The 18,404-nt window shown below is 42.7% G+C and overlaps 2 protein-coding genes across 4 annotated transcripts; both read right to left on the bottom strand.

Annotated features, from left to right (window-relative positions):
• Window positions 1–2,996: 2,996 nt before the first annotated feature.
• On the bottom strand, window positions 2,997–8,981 carry slc25a34 (solute carrier family 25 member 34). 3 transcript variants are annotated; one of them, XM_067397203.1, is made up of 6 exons: window positions 8,761–8,981; window positions 7,882–8,456; window positions 6,590–6,655; window positions 3,984–4,136; window positions 3,666–3,800; window positions 2,997–3,515 (listed from the first exon to the last, which is right to left on the bottom strand). In XM_067397203.1, exons 2-6 carry the CDS (start codon window positions 8,347–8,349, stop codon window positions 3,342–3,344), a joined length of 996 nt encoding a protein of 331 aa, XP_067253304.1. In that variant the 5' UTR covers window positions 8,350–8,456; window positions 8,761–8,981; the 3' UTR covers window positions 2,997–3,341. The 3 variants fall into 3 exon arrangements, with proteins under 3 accessions (XP_067253304.1, XP_067253303.1, XP_067253305.1); XM_067397202.1 differs by lacking the exon at window positions 8,761–8,981 and adding an exon at window positions 8,631–8,738; XM_067397204.1 differs by lacking the exon at window positions 8,761–8,981 and adding an exon at window positions 8,648–8,724.
• A 1,119-nt stretch (window positions 8,982–10,100) lies between these two features.
• fbxo42 (F-box protein 42) lies at window positions 10,101–17,095 on the bottom strand. Its single transcript, XM_067397201.1, has 10 exons — window positions 16,876–17,095; window positions 15,990–16,224; window positions 14,717–14,833; window positions 14,302–14,436; window positions 14,072–14,225; window positions 13,739–13,849; window positions 13,571–13,667; window positions 13,437–13,493; window positions 13,182–13,298; window positions 10,101–11,489 (listed from the first exon to the last, which is right to left on the bottom strand). The coding sequence occupies exons 2-10, from the start codon at window positions 16,198–16,200 to the stop codon at window positions 10,527–10,529; spliced, it is 1,962 nt and encodes a 653-aa protein (XP_067253302.1). The 5' UTR covers window positions 16,201–16,224; window positions 16,876–17,095; the 3' UTR covers window positions 10,101–10,526.
• Window positions 17,096–18,404: the final 1,309 nt, after the last annotated feature.

The raw sequence follows: 18,404 nt of genomic DNA, 5'->3' as shown, positions 1-18,404 counted from the left end.
GATCATAGACTTATGAGGGCTGATGACATGGTAATTAAAAGGTTGTTGGTTCAAACCCTGAGAGTCGTGAATCATGATCTGCCAGCATTGAGCAAGATGCTTAACCTGTTTAGTCAGTGATTAGCCGGAATTTATCTGCACTGGTGTACCACGTCTATCAGATAAACATGAATGCTCTCTGAGGTAAAAGTACAAACACCAAAACAAATTATTCAATTATTTAGATTCCTTCATTTCCTGTTTTAGATTAACTCATACACCACCAAACTATCCTTACTATTTATGAAGGCTCTAGTAAGCACAGTGAACAGCACATGACCCTCGTAAATCGCGTCCACTGTGCAGTAAGCAATCATTTCGATCTAAACACGGCAAAAGGCGTTGTTTTTGTTCTTTCATACCTGCGGATGATGGTTAATTAGTGTTTCACGACTAAAATAGAAAAGTTAGAGTGAGTGAACTTCAACAAAGAGCTTAGAACCCAAGATGCGACACTTTGATACTTTTTGGGTAACGGCCTCTAGGTGGCACGGCCGCCATTATGAGCTAAAAATATTAACTGGACTATTGAATCCTTCACATCTAAAATCAGCGAATTTCACTGTCAAATCAGAAGTGCAATAAAACAGTTTTTAAGTTAAGTCTCCAGTAAATTGTATGATCCTACAGTGAATGTTGTATTGTCTTATATATGTTTTATTTTACCAGTTGTGGAATCAACCATTCATCCATCTGAGGTAATGTAGTTAGCCTACTTTATTGAGTATTTCCTAGAACTTTTTTTTAAAAGATGTAATATAAGTCTAAGGTGTCCCCTGAATATGTCTGTGAAGTTTCAGCTCAAAATACCCATAGATTACCCCATAGAACTGCCTATTTTGGGGCATAATTACAAATGAGCCGATTCAGGGTGTGTGGCCCTTTAAATCTGGTGCTCCACGCCCCAAGAGCTCGCGCTTGCCTAAAACAACATAAAAAAAAGTTAACAGCTAATATAACCCTCAAAATGGATCTTTACAAAGTGTTCGTCATGCAGCATGTCTAATCGCGTAAGTACAGTGTTTATTTTGATGTTTACATTGATTCTGAATGAGTTTGATAGCGCTCCGTGGTTAAAGCTAACATTACACACTGTTGGAGAGATTTATAAAGAATGAAGGTGTGTTTATGAATTATACAGACTGCAAGTGTTAAATAATGAAAATAGCAACGACTCTCGTCTCCGTGAATACAGTAAGAAACGATGGTAACTTTAACCACATTTAACAGTACATTAGCAACATGCTTACGAAACATTTAGAAAGACAATTTACAAATATCACTAAAAATATCATGATATCATGGATCATGTCAGTTATTATTGCTCCATCTGCCATTTTTCGCTGTTGTTCTTGCTTGCTTACCTAGTCTGATGATTCAGCTGTGCACAGATCCAGATGTTAATACTGGCTGCCCTTGTGTAATGCCTTGAACATGGGCTGGCATATGCAAATATTGGGGGCGTACATATTAATGATCCCGACTGTTACGTAACAGTCGGTGTTATGTTGAGATTCGCCTGTTCTTCGGAGGTCTTTTAAACAAATGAGATTTATATAAGGAGGAGGAAACAATGGAGTTTGAGACTCACTGTATGTCATTTCCATGTACTGAACTCTTGTTATTCAACTATGCCAAGATAAATTACGTTTTTGAATCTAGGGCACCTTTAATACATTTAAGATCATCATGTTTGCAGCGAACAATATATTTCAGACCTAGTGGAGCAACAATATCTAGGTCTGAATTGAAATAGGTTGTATTGTACGTTTTAATGGATCACGCTACAAACATAATGATCTATAACACATGATGCATTGCTGTGTCCGTTATCCCATAATTCACACTTTTGCTTTAACGGATATTAGACAACACTACAAAATCAAGCTGTTATATTCATATTTATTGTCCAACATTCCCAATTTTTCTGATGCATGTCCTTAATTTAATTTCATATGTTGGTAATAATTCAGTGTTTATAAGCCTGTTAAAGAATTGTAATTTTCTAGAGAGCAAAGGTTTTTTGAAAAAAGTGGAAGACTTAAACACAAAGTGTGTAAAATAAACTGTTAAAAGGATTTGATGATCACTAGCGATAATATTTTATTCTGTGTTGTCATCATTCAGGTTGGATTTCATCTTTAATGTACTGATGTTGCCATAGAAACTAGTGGACTGACACTCGCTTTCACTCCAGAATGGCGGAAGCGCAGGGCTGCTGCTGGGCGCCGGTGCTGCAATGCAACCTTCTATTGAGTGTCGCTTCTTGTTTGTGTTTATTCTTTGACTTCAACATCTCGAAGACTGAGAGAAGAACATCACGGACAGAGAGGCACATTTACAGCCGCAGTGACTCAATAAGCAGCGCCACCTGCTGGAGAAACAGCGGAGAGCTTCAACCAGCAGCAGCGGAGAACTATCAAAGAAAGAACCTCAGAACCAACACAGAACTTCAGAACCATGAGAGAACTGAGAGGACACGACGAGAGGCGAGTGGATTTGACTATCAGTGCAACACCAGTCACGTGATTCAACAAGTTTTACCTCAGAGCAGAATGGCGGGATTTGCGAAGCCATCTATATTTTGATCCGTTTATTCCTAGAGAAACATTGTAGATTATAAACAAAAGTATAATGCTTAAAAGTTTCTTTTGTCATATTTTACTGGTATTTTTAACACCGTGTTTCTGGAACTGGGCAGCTGCTGGGCAGAGTCGTGAGTTGATGAAGATGATTATATAATGAAACCATAAAAATGCAAAATTACAACAAATGAACAGTTTTATATTAAAACCAATCAAAATAAAAACAATTACTAAAAAGATGTTTTAGCTGCATGTCACGTGACCATTAGCCGACATCAGAACCGTGCACGTGCGAATGTGTCGACAAATGATTGAAATATTCACTTAAACTCTCAAGTATTTTAGATAAAAAAGGTTTAACTGAGAAAACATTTGCAAATTCTGACCTCGGAGCTCAACTGCAGTCTGAAGCTGTACTAATAATCACAGACACACTGAAGTCAGTCAGTAAAAACTTTAATCAAATGCATGATAAAAATACAAAGAGTCTTTACAGTTATATCGGAGATAAGACACACTGGTGAGGTAAAACCCATGATCCTCTTCAACTGCATTAGAGTCATTTCAAGCTGAAGCATCTGGATGAATCTGTGTGTGATGAAGCACAAGCGTCCTCCAGCATCATTCACACACACACACACACACACACACACACACACACACACACACACACACACACACACACACACACACACGCACACACACAGCTCTGGAGTGTCAGTGTGTGTAGAGCAGTGCTCGCTGTCTCAGGACGTCCCATATGAGCATACTGAGAACCGTATGAGGAGCCAGACGCACAAACACCGGCGTCATTCCTTTATACAGACCCACAATCCCTTCAGTGGCGCAAACCTTCATCAGACAGTCCACAAACCCGCGGTACAGACGGCCCTGAGACGCACAGAGAGACACAGCGGGGGGCATTTCATTTAATGTAGACCTAAATTCGTATTTTATATAATCATTTTTGTTCTTTTTATTTTTGCAATGTTATACTTGGTAAACAATGTGTGTGTGTGTGTGTGTGTGTGTGTGTTTTACCCTCTTAAACTCGTCCACTGGTTGGTTGTACAGTCGAGTGCTGATGACATCAAACGGCGTCATGGTGATCGTCACGGCGACTCCGCTGATCATGGCGGCGATGAGAGCGGTGAGGCAGCTGTGAGGACTGAACCACTGCAGACACACACAGACACACTTCATTTATGTGTGTCCCATTTATCACCTATTCAGTTAGGGACAAGTTTGCCTCCTGAAGGACTAAACCTCCAGTTGAGGAAGATAAACCCAATAAATGAAGGTTTTTATAGCAAAAGTCTGTGTGTGTTAATGAGCAGCTGTAGATGTGTGTGTGCTGACCTGTGCGCGTGTGACCCAGTCTTTAGCCGAGCTGAACGTGGCCAGTTGAGCCGCTGACCCCACCGTGACCCTCGGCACGGCCCCGTTCACCCCCCTCCACAGACCCATCACTCCCTCACGGCGGTAGATGGACAGGAACGCGCTCGACACGCCCTGAAGAACAACGACACGCCAACCGTTAGAAAACTATACTCAAACTCACATAAACTCAAACATGGTCAAATAAATTCATTAAAACTCAAATATACTCAAACTCATATTTACTCAGTCATATACACTCAAATATGGTCAAATAAACTCAAATATACTCAGTTAAATATAAAATATACTCACATACTGTATATTCACATACTCAAATATACACAAACTCATATTTTAACTCAAATATACTCAAATAAATTAAAATATGGTCAAATATACTCATATAAAATCAAATATACTCACATATACTCAAACTCAAATATGGTCAAATAAACTAATTTAACCTCAAATATACTCCATTAAACTTAAAGGTACAATTTGTGATATTTTTTTCCGCTAGAGGTCGCTAGAAGCCTATTCAAAACAAAGGCGTAGTTTGATGACGCCAAGTTTTAGAGCGGAAATTTGGGACATGTGTGCTGCGTCCCAATTCGCCTACTTATACTACGTCCTAAAAGTATGTACTCTTTTTGTAAAGAAAAAGTACATACTTTTGAGTGTGTAGTAGAAGAGTATGCAAGTTTTGGGACATACTACCTCGTCATAACTGCGTCTTTAACGGACATTCTGTTGCTTAGTTACTCAACCTGTAACTGTTTAAACTACCGTGTCAATCATCATGTCACAGTTAAAATCCTCCACATTTAAATTAAATTTATTTTCCTACCGTTTCGGAGAGAAATGTAGTCGCACGTTGATCTGCCAGTCATGGGTCTTTCATGCAGAGAACTCTCCTCATCTTTGCATAATGATGCATTTAAAAGTTAATGACCAAACACATCGTTATAAAAGTTCACAATGCTGTTGCAGATGAAATATAATGTGGATAACATTTAATAAATATCTTTTTGTCAGGTTAGACACTGCTTATTAATCATTCAAGCCACTTTATCTTAACCGTCGTACCTCGCACGTCCGTCATGTTTGTAGTTTTTAAACACTTTTTATTCGTATTTGTAGTTCTAATCGAATCCTCGTCCACAGCGCAATGTGTTATGGGCAATATTAGCCGTTAGAAGTGTGCACGGATCTGCACTTCGAATTCTAACCGGAAAAAGTACACCATCCGGGTATCTTTGGAATACTCATTTCAACATACTACGATTTGGGACATACTAATTATTTTTTCGAATACTATTTAGGATGCATAGTATGCGAATTGGGACGCAGCAGTGGTCTCCATTTCAACGGACGGTGCAAAAGAATAGGGATTGGAGTCTGGAAGAACTCATGTTCATGGATGCGATTATTAACGTTACTGTAGTATGAAGCAGAGCAGGACCGAGTGTTGCGGAGCTGAACGAGGAGCTGGAGCGATCGATCAACACACGCCTCACGAGCAGCGGGACTTTTATTATGACACAGTCGCCGGCGCCGCTTCCGCTTTTCCGGTCATGAGTTTACAGGAGCTGTCCTTGTCGACAGAACCAGCGGCAGATGGCAAACAGTAATTATGTTCCATAAATAAGTAACACAATCCACCATAAAACGTGCAAGAAGTAAATAAGGAACTGCTTGAAGCAAGCTAGTGGTTTGCTGGACGCTAGACTCTACTTCCGCATTTGTCCACGGCACTGTTGTCATGTGGTTTCTACGTCAGTAAAGGCGGTAACAAAGGATAACCGACGTCATTGACAGGCGACTGCACTGCCCCGTGTCACTGTTTAGAATGGGAATTTTCTCATGATTTACAAGTAGTTGAAAACATTAGAGATATTGTTAGTAATCAGCTGGACAAAATATATAACACTAGCCTAGTGGTTTTTGGATATGTCAAATGAACTTATATAAACTCACATATACTCAGATAAACTTGAATATAGTCATATAAACTTAAATATACTCAAACTCATATAAACAAATTTACTCACATATATACTTAAACTCAAATATACTCAAATCTACATATATTTAAACAACTCAAATAACCTAAAAAAATTCAAATCAAAACAAACAAACTCAAATATATGTAAACTAATATATACTCAATATATATTTATAATATATATATACTCAAACTCAAAAATACTCAAATATACACAAACTTATCAATATCAATATCAATATCAATAAATATTATCAAACTTATGGCTGCAGACACATTATAAGTCATTAAATTAATGAAAGGGATTTCCCATGGAGCCACAGATGAACTATTGAGCATCAGATATCAGCGATGATCAGAATCACCGACCCATGATGACGTCACACTGACGATGGCGTCTCATCTGTGATTGGCTGATAAAAATCCTGCACTGGTGACCGGTCAGAGTTCAGCCGTAATATGTGATGCTGATGCACGCCTCTGTGTGCTGAACTCTGATTGGCTGCCAGTGCAGAACAGTGAGAGGTGTGTTGAGTGAATGAGACGTGAGTCACATGACTGGTGCCGCAGATCTCTGTACCTGATGGTTGTGCTGGTGTCCTACAGCGATGGCCGCCACCGTCTGCGCCTGCAGCTGCGTCTTCACCTACACAAATTCACACAAGAGTGTGACCTTCACAGGAAACGCATCACACACTAATCACAGCCGCACTGTAACACACTGACTCTGAGTCTGTCGTAAAACACTCAAATACTTAACTTCCTCTGCTGTTTTGATATTTGAGCCTGTCTCCGGCTGTCTTACTGTCAACACTGAGTGTGTGTGTGTGTGTGTATGCAGCTCTGCAGTGATTAATGCAGCAGCAAACGGACAACAGCTCGAGTTACTGCTTCAGTTACTTGTTCCTGAAAATGAGTCGGATGAAGACAGTAAACAACCACAATAATGGAAATGCTGCAATTCTGCATATTTAAAGCTTGCATTCTGTTGATTCAGCTAAAAGGTCACGCCGTGATGTGTCAATCTTCTGTTAGTCACATGGCTTCAGAAGGCAGAGTTCGCCCAACTGAAACTCTGGAATGCAGTGAAATTCGCATGCGTTGCATTTCCAGTCTCCTGCATTCACATGCTTATCAATGGAAGTCAAGGGACCAGGAGTGTGGCGTGTGTGAAGCTTGTTTCCAGCACGGAATAAAAAAGTTTATATGTCAAACAGACTTTTTTTCTTAGAATTTTAAAAAAATAAACTCACAATTATGAGATAAAAAGTTTGTAATTAAACTTTAAAACAATTAGACTTTTTTAATTGCAATTCTAAGTTTATAACTTCTGGTAAAATAAAGTCAGAATCGAGATAAAAAGTTCAATCACTTTTTTATTCCATGACGGAAACACAATGCTGACCCCACCGATTATGACACTAGCTAGTTTTCATCCAAAGTTGTGAATTTACCTTGTGCACAAAATTGGAATAAGACATAAAACATTTGTGAATAAAGCAGAGTTTCCATCCCATGTGTTCACGAGAACAATATTGTCACTTTCTGTGAAACTGGCACAAAACATCAGTAATAAATACAGCTGTGAGCAGCTTTAAGGCCTTTAAGTAAATGTATAAAATGGTATTATGTTTTATCAAGCAAGCCTGCATCTCGATCGTGCTGAGTTTGGTGAAAATATCTCATTCTGCTCATGAGTTACAGCCATTTTAGTCAAATCAAACCAAAATTTGAGATGCTGCGATGCGATTGGTCTGCTTTCACAATTGATCCCAAAATGGGCATAAAAACAGGTGGATGGAAACATAGCTAGTGAATAGAAGCGGGAAATCACCACCACCAGTACAGATGTTCAGCAAATGAGTCTTTTACCAGATACGCGGGCGAGGCGATGAACGCCCCCAGAGCTCCTGCCGCGGCCCCTGCGATCAGACTCCCTCCCGGGGCATCCGTGAGTCCCGAGGCCTGCGTGTAGGAGTAGAACCCGAGCCGCACCCCGTTCATCAGACCCTGGTACAGCAGCGCCGCCGTCAGCCCCTTCTGCAGCCCTCGGACGCCGTCCGTGCTGCCCACCACCCAGAGCGCCTGCAGGACCCCGCGGTAGTGCCGCTGGTAGGAGCCGCGGGCCCTCAGCTCGCCCTGCAGCTGCAGTCGGGTCTTCACCACCTCCAGCGGGTTGGTGAACACGCATGCCCCGCAGCACGCCAGCGCGCCCAGGGTGAAGTCCAGCGGGAGCCACAGGGCCCCAGGGGCGTGCGCGGGGCCGGGCGGCGCTCGGGCAACGGGCGCGATGGAGGGCTGCGGGGCGAATGGTGAGTTTAGGAACCGCATGACTGGCATGTCTGGAAACACACTGTAGATCCTGCCGGTGTGTGTTATCTCACGTATGTGACATTATACCGTATTATCATGTTTCCACACTGCAGGAATGTGTCCAGGATTCAAATCTGCAACAGTTCAAAAATTACTGTCATTGATTTACTGGTTGATTTATCAACAACTAATACATTTCCATTTAAAAAAGAACATTTACATGGCGAGTCATCCTCTAACAACACTGGTACTGAAAACATAAGTAAACATACTGACATGGAAAGAATGTTATGAAGCATAATATTTACATAAGTTTATGACATACGATTCAGGAAATCATCGAAGCATGTTTTGTGTTTAATATACGCTACATACAAACAATTAAACCGCACGATAAACTTTACATGACCATTTCCTCAGTATTAACGCGTGTCTTACCGAGTCTGATGGCTTTTCTGTTTGTGATTCACACACTCGTAAACACGAAGCGCTTCAGAGACCGCCCCGCCCACGCCTCCTGCCCGACCAATCAGCGCGCAGCTCCTCCGGCACCTCACAGCCTCCCCAGCAGACAGCCAATCCCGTCGGAGCACCACAGACTGGATTCAAATGGGTTAAAGGTGAATGATGCGGGTGAAATCCGGACTAAAGTTCCGCTGCCGATCTTAAACTCGCATTCTTGACTCAAATCCAGGACAAAAAATGGGTATAAATCTCTGCAGTTACACACACAAGCGCATATATGTAAGTACATTATTAAGATTCACTCAACTGTGAGGAATATATTAAATAATACCAATAATTAATACTCTCTGTGAATGTCAGGTTTCAACGTTTTCAGCTGAAGCCAATTAAAATAAAATAAAAGCTGATGTAATTTTTAAACACATAAACTTAAAATACAATAATAATGACATTCAAAATCTAGTGTGTAGAAATATAGAGGGTATGCACGTGACGTCACCGTCGCCCGTTATGACCGCGGTCACGCCCACTGAGTGGCAAGAGACGTAAATGCCGCGAAAAACACACAAAACACATCCAAAGCTTTGCGATTGACCGTACAAATAGCTTTGACACAAAATCTGAGGTACAGACTGCCGAAAGCTACAGAAAAAAGAAGCAAATGTCGCTGCAATTCACAGAAACAGCTGAACTCCAGCAGAGAAACATTGCAGTTATCATTTTGTCAAAATGTTGGCTTTTGAGGTAAAATCATACCGTATATATTGTATTGTTATATATTGTGTTGACAAATCATCAATTACCATCTTATATTCTGCATAATATCGTGTTTTATATAAACACTGACAAAAACTATACAAGTTTTAGGGCTGGACAGTATGACGATATAACATTGATATAAGTTATTACTCGGATTTAAACCTACCTATATTGTAGTTACATAAAATATTCACAGGCAGAGTTGCTTTATGTATTTCCCCGGCGTCAAATCAGGTATATATAATAAATACCAGGAAACACGATTCCTGGCTGCATGTCAATATGCATGGATTTGACATGTCATAAGGAACACTTTCGAGTCCAACCTTTAGTGTAATCTTTTGTTTTACTCGCGTTTTCCTCTATTAAATCCAGTCATGAAGCAGGTTCTTTTGCCACTCAGTCCAGCTGAGGGAGCGCGCCGGCGGGAAAGTGATGTCGATACATACCTGATACATACCCTCTATTGAGACGGTTTGAGAAGCAGATCAGGTGACGTCACGGCTTTATTCCGTTACAGTAAAGATCGTAAAAACGCACTCAACATTACATCAGAGAATTAAGACATGGAGAACTTTCTTTATTTCCGTTTACAATCCACGGTCTCATTCCCTCAACAGCACCATCGCACACACACACGTTTAATGTAAACAATGCAGGCTGAAAGAGCGGTAAAAAAGGTCCATTTCATCGGTTCGTCCTACAATCGTGTTTCCTTCAGTCAGATCAGCGTTTCTGAGGGTGAAATGCGACAGAAACGATAAAACATTCCCTTCTAGATTTCTCTCTCTCACACACACACACACACACACGCACACACACTTGCAGAGCACATAGCAAAAACATCATTCATTCACTCATAAATTGAAACAACAACTATGTTTGAGTGTCCTTTATATGTGTTGAGCTGTATTTTAAGGTAAATTAGTGTAAGGGCAGCAGTCGTTCCTGTCCGTGTCGCGTCGGCTCGCGTTCCTCCATTACCTCTTCGCGCGGACGAAGTACAAGGCGTTGGTTTTGGGGTAATATTTGACGTTTTGCTTTTTGTCCATGAGGCCGCCGAAGATGATGAGCTCTCCGCGCCCCTGAACCACCGTGTGCAGGCTGGTCTCCGGCGGTCCCGTGACGGCGCTGGGCGCACCGCCGCTCCCGTACACCTTCCACGACACCACACCGTCCGACTTGGCACGAGAAATGTCCAGCAGGTACATCTGCATGGGTTTGCAGTTGAGCGACTGGTACAGCGGCTTGCCCACGTTCAGGCTCTGCGGCGGGTGGTGGCCGAGCCGGCGCGCGATCGGCGGGATGGAGTGTCCGTCAGCCGCTGCGGCCTGCGGCGGGCTGGAGGAGGCGGGAGGGGTGCCGCCGGACGCGGAAGCGGCAGGCTGGGACTGCGAGGACGAGGTTGGCAGCGATGACGAGGCTTTGACGGCCTCCAGACCTCGGCGCAGGGCGGCGGGAGAAACGGCGCCCGGAGGGGTGCGTGGCGACGCGGCCTGCGGAGGCGTGTGCAGCCCGTTGGAGCTGAGCGGATCGGCGTCCCAGCTGTAGTCTGTTGGTGCGTGTGGCCGTGTGGGCGGGGACGCCACTTGGACGGGGCTGGTGCGGGGGGACGGCGACGAGCCGTTGAGCAGCGGCGGGCTGTCAGGACCTCGCGAGGGCGACTGCTGCTGAGACGACGACGGACTGCCATCCCGCGCTCGAGCCGACGCTCTCGGCCGCAGGGTTCCCCAGCGACCGTTCACACAGGGCGCCTCCTCGACCGCGCCCAGCACCACGCCTGCCGCGCCGCTGCGCACCGGAGACTGCGAGCGCAGAGAGGGTGGGTCCGGGCCCAGAGGGGCGGGTGTAGAGCTGATGGGGGACGGCCGAGAGTTGAGACTCGGGCTGAGAGGAGCTCGACCCGACGGCGCCTGAGAGAAAACCACCACACACTGACCCACCTGAGAGAGACAGAGAGAGACATGAGCTAATGTGAATATTGAAGATGCAGTGATTTAAACCTAGGACTAAATTTCTGTCCATTCATTGGATGTCGAAAATGGGGCGTGGCACTCAAAAGGAGGTGGATCTGAATGTGAACTTGCAGTGGATTGTAAGAAAGGGGCGGAGTTTAAGAGGACGAGATGATTGGAGATGTCAGTCGTTTCACTGGAAGATCAGGTTATGACATTTTGATTAAAATCAACAGATTAAAAATGAAACACATGGACAAATCGTTCACGACAATATCAAGTGGAAATGATTGAATTAATAATTAAACAGTCAAACAACAGAGAAACTTTATAGTCCAACACTAGTTCTGCAACAGACACAATTACATCATTAATTCTGATGTCCAATTATTCAGTTTCTCAAATGAGTGTTTTTATATGAACGGACTCTTTTAAAGGGTTAGTTCACCCCATAATGAATTTCTGTCATTAATTACTCTCCCTCATGTCGTTCCACAACGTAAGACCTTCATTAATCTTAAGAACACAAATTAAGGTATTTTTGATGAAATCAAAATTATGACTCGTCCATAGACAGCAATATAATCAACACTTTCAAGGTCCAGAAAGGTACTAAAGACATCGTTAAAACAGTCATGTGACTGCAGTGGTTCAACCTTAATGTTATGAAGAGACGAGAATACGTCTGTTACATAGCTGGCGCAGTGCTGCATTTCCGTGTTTATGTAAGAACGCTGACTCATTATTGGCCGACTCCTGCATCAGTGTAACTCATGCCTCGTGCTGATCACGTGATCAGCTTCGGCCAATTCTGAGCCGGCATTCGGATGTAAACACAGAAGCTTCACTGTGTTACTGCGTCACCTGCGTAAGATAATGACAGGGAAGAGAAGAGATTGTTGAATATAGTCCTTATTTTTGTTTTGTTTTTGCACACAAAAAGTATTCTCGTCTCTTCATAACATTAAGGTTGATCCACTGCAGTCACATGACTGTTTTAACGATGTCTTTAGTACCTTTCTGGACCTTGAAAGTGTTGATTATTTTGCTGTCTATGGACGAGTCATAAACCTCTTGGATTTCATCAAAAATATCTTAATTTGTGTTCTGAAGATGAATAAAGGTCTTACGGGTGTGGAACGACATGAGGGAGAGTAATTAATGACAGACATTCATTTTTGGGTGGACTAACCCTTTAATACAAGTAACAGCCATCAAAACAGTTGGTTAATGGATGGATCAGAGAATTCTGTGAAATAAAAATCATCTTCCATTTTATAGGAAACTGTTTATCAATTAATAACTAAATAAAAAATATACAATTAAATTCAAATCTATGATTGTTTATTCATAGGGATGCAACAATATCAAAATAATAGCAGATATAATAAGCTGATTGATAATCAATAAATGCCCAATATTATTAAAATTCAGTATTGTTTTGTCTAAAAGTAAATGAAACAATAAAAAAAATTGTATATGCTGAAATTAAATAAATGTAGGCAACACAACATTGTAATGAACTGCATGATTGATCATTTTAAGATCTGAACAGTGTTATTAAATTATTAGTGTGAATTAACTATTAAATATAACAGATGTGGTATAAAACCAGTAGCATGGATGAGTGAATAAATTTGAATCACATGTGCTTCCTCAAACACAGGAAGTCTCGCTCACCTTGCAGGCCGGATGACACCAGAGCTCGGGCGCCCCGTGATCCTCATTCTCCACCCGCAGCTGCTGCCACGTCCAGCTGGAGGCGCTCATGTGCAGCAGCCAGGCGTCCTTCAGCAGCTGCACACACACACACACACACGCTTATAAATCTCTGGTTGTATGTCAACAAATATTGGATTCAATGTTTTTATCAACTTTTTGACATGGAGCACTGATGCAGGTCGATCTCCCGCTCATTACACAGCAGATACTCACAGCGTTGGGCCCGCCGCAGCCGCCCAGAATCAGCAGCGTCTCGCTGTCAATCACGATCTGAGGGCGACACAGTGAGCGCATCAGTTTCAGAGGCATCATGGGAAGCGGCGGAGAGACTGAAGAGCGTGAGTTACCTGAGACTGGCCGCCGCGCGGGTGAGGAGACGGGCCGCTGACGGCGGGTTTGGACCAGGACCACTGCTCCAGATCCAGAAGCCACACCTCGTTACTCCTGAGACACAAACACACATCATGAAGCACGCGTGCGTCAGCTGACCGCGGCGTTCAGAGCGTCATACGTACATCTGCCGCGCGCCCAGAGAGCCTCCGAACACCACCATGGTGCTGCCGATCACCGAGGACGAGTGGCCTGCCATGGGCGGCGGCCCGTGAGTCGTCACGATGCAGTTCCACCTGCGGGAGAGAAAGGGGCGGGGTTACTGCCTAAATAAACTGAGTATTTTCATTTGATTATAGAATTGTTCAAATTTGATGAAATCAAAAAATATTAAATTTTTTGATGATAAAGCTGTATTAAATCAAAACACAGGAATTGTTAAACTGTTATAGTTGAACGATTTCAGTTGATTAGACGCGTGTTCTTTGCTGATCATGTGACGGATCGTCGTCTCTCACCAGTTCTTGGAGGGCGAGTAGGTGTGGATCTCGTCGAAGAACCTCTCGGGCTGGTGCAGCGGGTACGGACTGGGCCGCGTCCAGCCGCCGAACAGCACCAGCAGATCTCTGTACATGACCAGCGTGGCTCCGGCTTTGGGCGACGGGTACGAGCCTGAACAACGACACAAGAGAGAGCGTGAGCGAGTGAACGCCTCCCATCGGAGCGCTGCAGCGGGACTCTGTCTGACCTGACGCCAGCGGCCGGATCCACTCTTTGCTGTTGAGGTCCAGACGCCACAGGTCGTTGAAGGCCGCGTTACAGCTGCTCTGAGTGCAGCCGCCGAACACGTACATCGACTGATTGGAGTCGTAGTAACACGCACCTGCAGCACAACAACCTGCCGTCACTCAACCAGCATCTTCAGGAACAGTCAAATCTTCATCTTTCACAGTAAGATTCATCCCATCAGTGAGTGATTCATTAGAATGATTCAAACTGATAACTTGTGATTCATTTGGAAAGAACTGGTTCAAAAGAGTCATTTAAAAAAATAAATTCTGAAGCAGTTCAGCAGATTCACACAGTGCTGAACATCAAACTGGTGTGTGTGTGTTTGAGTGTGTGTGTGAGTGTGTACGGTGTGTGTGTTTGGCGTTACTGACTGTGCGAGAAACGTTGTGTTATGGGTGTTCCAGGATACGGATAGGTGCGACTCTCCCACTGGATGTTTCCCTCCTGAATGGCCCGCAGGAAACCATGGTAACACTGATACGCCACACCTGAGAGAGACACACACACAGAGACGGTCAGGTGTTTAGAGGGTCATTCACAGACAGGTGAGATTTCCTGCTCCTGTGTCACATTCACAGCAGACAGTCTGATCATCTCAGTGTCACATGACCGTCACAGCGCATCAGTGCCACACTAAAAACATAAATACAATGATAACTATATAACTACAAGTCTAACTATTAGGGCTGGGTATTGACACAATTTTCATGATTCGATTTGATTCGATTATTTTGGATGTAGTATTTCAGTTTCAGCACATGGCACATTTTCGAGAGGAAAAATCTCTCAGCTAATGCTGTATTAATTCAAACGTGCATTAAATATTGAAGAACATTAATGAATATGTAACGGTGCATAGCTATATTTATCTTTCTAGAGTCACTTTTCTATCTGACTAATGAGTTTATGGTCACTGAATGTGTTTTTCTGAGGTAAATGTGACGTCACGTGACACTGAAGCTATTTTATTGAGGTTGAAGCACTGATTGAGCGATTACACGAGACATGATACGGATTTCAGTAAGTTGTACTGTATATTTTAACATACCTTCAGATGTTCATGTTTATTTCGCTGTAACTGGTATTAAAGCGGAGGAGAGGATGATCACATGCTTCTCTTTAACTGAGGCACTAAAGCAATCTGTCACGCCACATTAAACAGCGCCAAAACGCTATTTATTTTCTGAATCTCATAATAAGATGGACGTCATTTGAAATCTGAGACTTTGCTTCATATCAAAAGTAACAAAGATTATTGTGATTTATTGGATGGGAGGAGCTACATATACTAGACTAGACTAATCGATTCTTGGGATTTAAGAATCGATATCAGTTCGTAAAAATGAGAATCGATTAAAATCGAGAAATCAATATTTTTTACCCAGCCCTAGTAACTATGACAATAACACTATTTTTTTTTCTGCAGTTTTGTCATTTGTCTCTTTAAATGCGCTATCTGTTTAAATCAGGGTGGATTCTGATTGGCTGTCAGTGTTTTAATCGCTCATCAGCTAAAAAAAAATTGTTATGACAGTGATTCCAGTGATATCGTTCGTCTGTGTCGTTATAGTGACTCTGCCATTATAAAACCTCGTTATTGTTCTCGGTGTGAACGGCCCTTGATCGTGTAGAGGGTCACCTGACCTTTGATGAGGCGGTACCACTGTTTGCACACCAGTGCGGCCGTCTTGTGCTCCTGGTAGGGCGACAGGAAGGACAGGATGTACTCCAGCACTTCCTCCGGCAGCTCGCCCATGCTGTGAGCGCTGGCCCCGCCCCCGCCCGCTGGAGCCCCGCCCTCTTCTGTGTCCATAGCAACCAGGCAGCTGTCTTCACCGTCTGAGCAGCGAGACATGACGCTGTCTGTCTGTGTGCGGATCTGAGGGGGAAACATCAGAGGTCATGTGACTGATCGTCCGCACCGGTTTTAGGATTGCGAACATTTAAAACTGCTTTTCCACTATCGCATATTTTAATAATTATCATAAATTCATTCTGTGAAAAGCGTTTTGAAATTGCGTTACCTTGGAAACGGTACATCAATTTTGTGATATCAACTTTAAATTTGGTCAGACAAGGTTTTGATTTTCTAGCATTTCTAAAGACCAAATTATTTAATAAAACAAATTTTGAATAAAATAAAAATGTTTAGTTCAGTACATTTGCTTTACAGTAAACTTAGACCTTAATAACTTTACACTTTAATTTTTTGAAATGCTTCTGCAATAATCTCTTTAAAAAGCAAGCATTTATGAATTAAGCAGTTGTGACGGTGAACTTCATGACAGTGTCGTTTATAACAACAGAAGTGTTTCTGGATGTGTGTCAGCGTTTCTCTGATCTGATCTTCATCACAGTACAGCATAACTCCACACATTCACTCGTGCACCGCATCAGGCGTGTTTACTAGAGTAAATTCAGAGTATTTTCAGCAGCTGCTTCATTAGCTGAGCGCTAACAGCCGGTTCATTCGCGTCTAACGCTGAGGATGACGCTGTGAGCGGCGCGAGACTGACGCGCGTGGATTTACCTGTCTGCTGGACGCTCTGTCCGTCTCTCGTCCGCGCGCTTCTTCTGTTTTTCTGCTGTTGTTTGTGTTTCTCTTTATCAGCTGCTCTCATGAACCTCCTCACTCCAAACATCCGCCATCTTCCTCCGCACGGGAGCGCGCACGTACACACGTCACACGTCTCAGAGCGCGCGCGCGCGGGGCGACGTCCGTTACATTTGGGCGCGCCCGCTGTTTCTCTGAAGTAAATGTTTATTGATATATCCGTCATATTTTAGACTATTTTGTTTGTCTAAGGATTGATTTTTGGCCATTTGTAAGTAATACAATTTTGTGTCAATTGTCATATTCTATATGATGTTGTTAAAAATGTGTTGTAATAAAATTATCCAGTTTTTCTTTGACCTCTATGCCCTCAATTGTATAAAGTAAATATTTTAACCAATATTTTAACCAAGTAAATCATTTTTACCAATGCGATTTTATTTTGCGTCTAGGCACTTTCTGAGATCGCGGCAGCTCGCACAGAGCACTTAATGTTTTAGTGGAACAATCACCGTAATGTCACGTTTATATTAATCTACTGTTGAGCGAGCTCATATGTAGCTTTAACCCCAAAGTATACTTCACTTGTTGTGTACAATTTACTTTTTATGCAGGTTGCACATGCACATGCACTTTTTTTTTTTTTTTTTTGCAGTAATTAGTTTATACACAAGGTGGCGACCATGTCCAAGGGGCAGTGTCGCCAAGTCCGCGGGTCAAAATAAATCGACTCAAAATAAAGTGATATTTACCCACTGGAATGCCAATTTGACTTGTGGAGTCCTGCCAAAAACATGATTTTTACCGTGGGACCCTGCTAAAATGTTTTGAGGAGCAATTGGACAGGTTTTAAGGTGAAAACCTGGCAACCCTGCCTGGGGGCCTTAATTCAAAAGGCAGTCAAAGAAAACCTGCATAACAGCGCTTAGCGATTTTGTCGCTAGATTTAGCGACTTCCCCACCACTTTTTTCAAAAGCTTAGCTACAAATCTAGCAACTTCTTGCAAACCTTATCTAGATTCTGTAACTCCCACTGATCTATTTATATTAATATAGATCAGTGGACTCACAAGTGTGATGTCATCTAGCGACATATAGTGGCAAGTTTTAGCTACATTCAACTGAAAGCAATTGCAACACTGTGCATAAACAGAACAGACCGGAACACATGCGAGCTACAGCGATGATGGAGGCCTATATAGACGAGAGATTGTGTGAAGAGGTTAGAAAGTACCCTCATTTGTACAACTCTAGCATGAAAGAATAAAAATATATTTACGTGGGTTGTAACTCATGGCGAGAGATTGCTCAAAACTGAGCAACGCCTGTGTTACGCGTACAAGTGAAGTGTAGTTTGCAAGATTGTGCATTCGACTGTGTGCGTACACAAGCGTTAGCGTACCCAGGGCTTAAGAAATTCAATTTGGTGAGTCAGCTTGTCCAAAACAGACCTCACTCATACATTTAGCTTTGGAAAGTCTGAATCATCCTAGTGATTCAGTTCA

Source organism: Chanodichthys erythropterus, chromosome 10 (assembly GCF_024489055.1).
Source record: "Chanodichthys erythropterus isolate Z2021 chromosome 10, ASM2448905v1, whole genome shotgun sequence".
Taxonomy (NCBI): domain Eukaryota; kingdom Metazoa; phylum Chordata; class Actinopteri; order Cypriniformes; family Xenocyprididae; genus Chanodichthys; species Chanodichthys erythropterus.
This window is presented reverse-complemented; position numbering and strand designations above follow the sequence as displayed.

What these genes read in the sequence shown, in the direction of transcription:
- slc25a34 (XM_067397203.1), bottom strand. Translation starts at nt 8,349, where the DNA reads ATGCCAGTCATGCGGTTCCTAAACTCACCATTCGCCCCGCAGCCCTCC. An exon ending in TCGCCTCGCCCGCGTATCTG is followed by an intron (nt 6,656 to 7,881) that starts GTAAAAGACTCA and finishes GAATTTGTGTAG; the next exon opens with GTGAAGACGCAGCTGCAGGC. An exon ending in ACTGGGTCACACGCGCACAG is followed by an intron (nt 3,801 to 3,983) that starts GTCAGCACACAC and finishes GTGTGTCTGCAG; the next exon opens with TGGTTCAGTCCTCACAGCTG.
- fbxo42 (XM_067397201.1), bottom strand. Translation starts at nt 16,200, where the DNA reads ATGTCTCGCTGCTCAGACGGTGAAGACAGCTGCCTGGTTGCTATGGAC. An exon ending in CGCGCGGCGGCCAGTCTCAG is followed by an intron (nt 13,494 to 13,570) that starts GTAACTCACGCT and finishes TGTCGCCCTCAG; the next exon opens with ATCGTGATTGACAGCGAGAC. An exon ending in GGTGTCATCCGGCCTGCAAG is followed by an intron (nt 11,490 to 13,181) that starts GTGAGCGAGACT and finishes TGTCTCTCTCAG; the next exon opens with GTGGGTCAGTGTGTGGTGGT.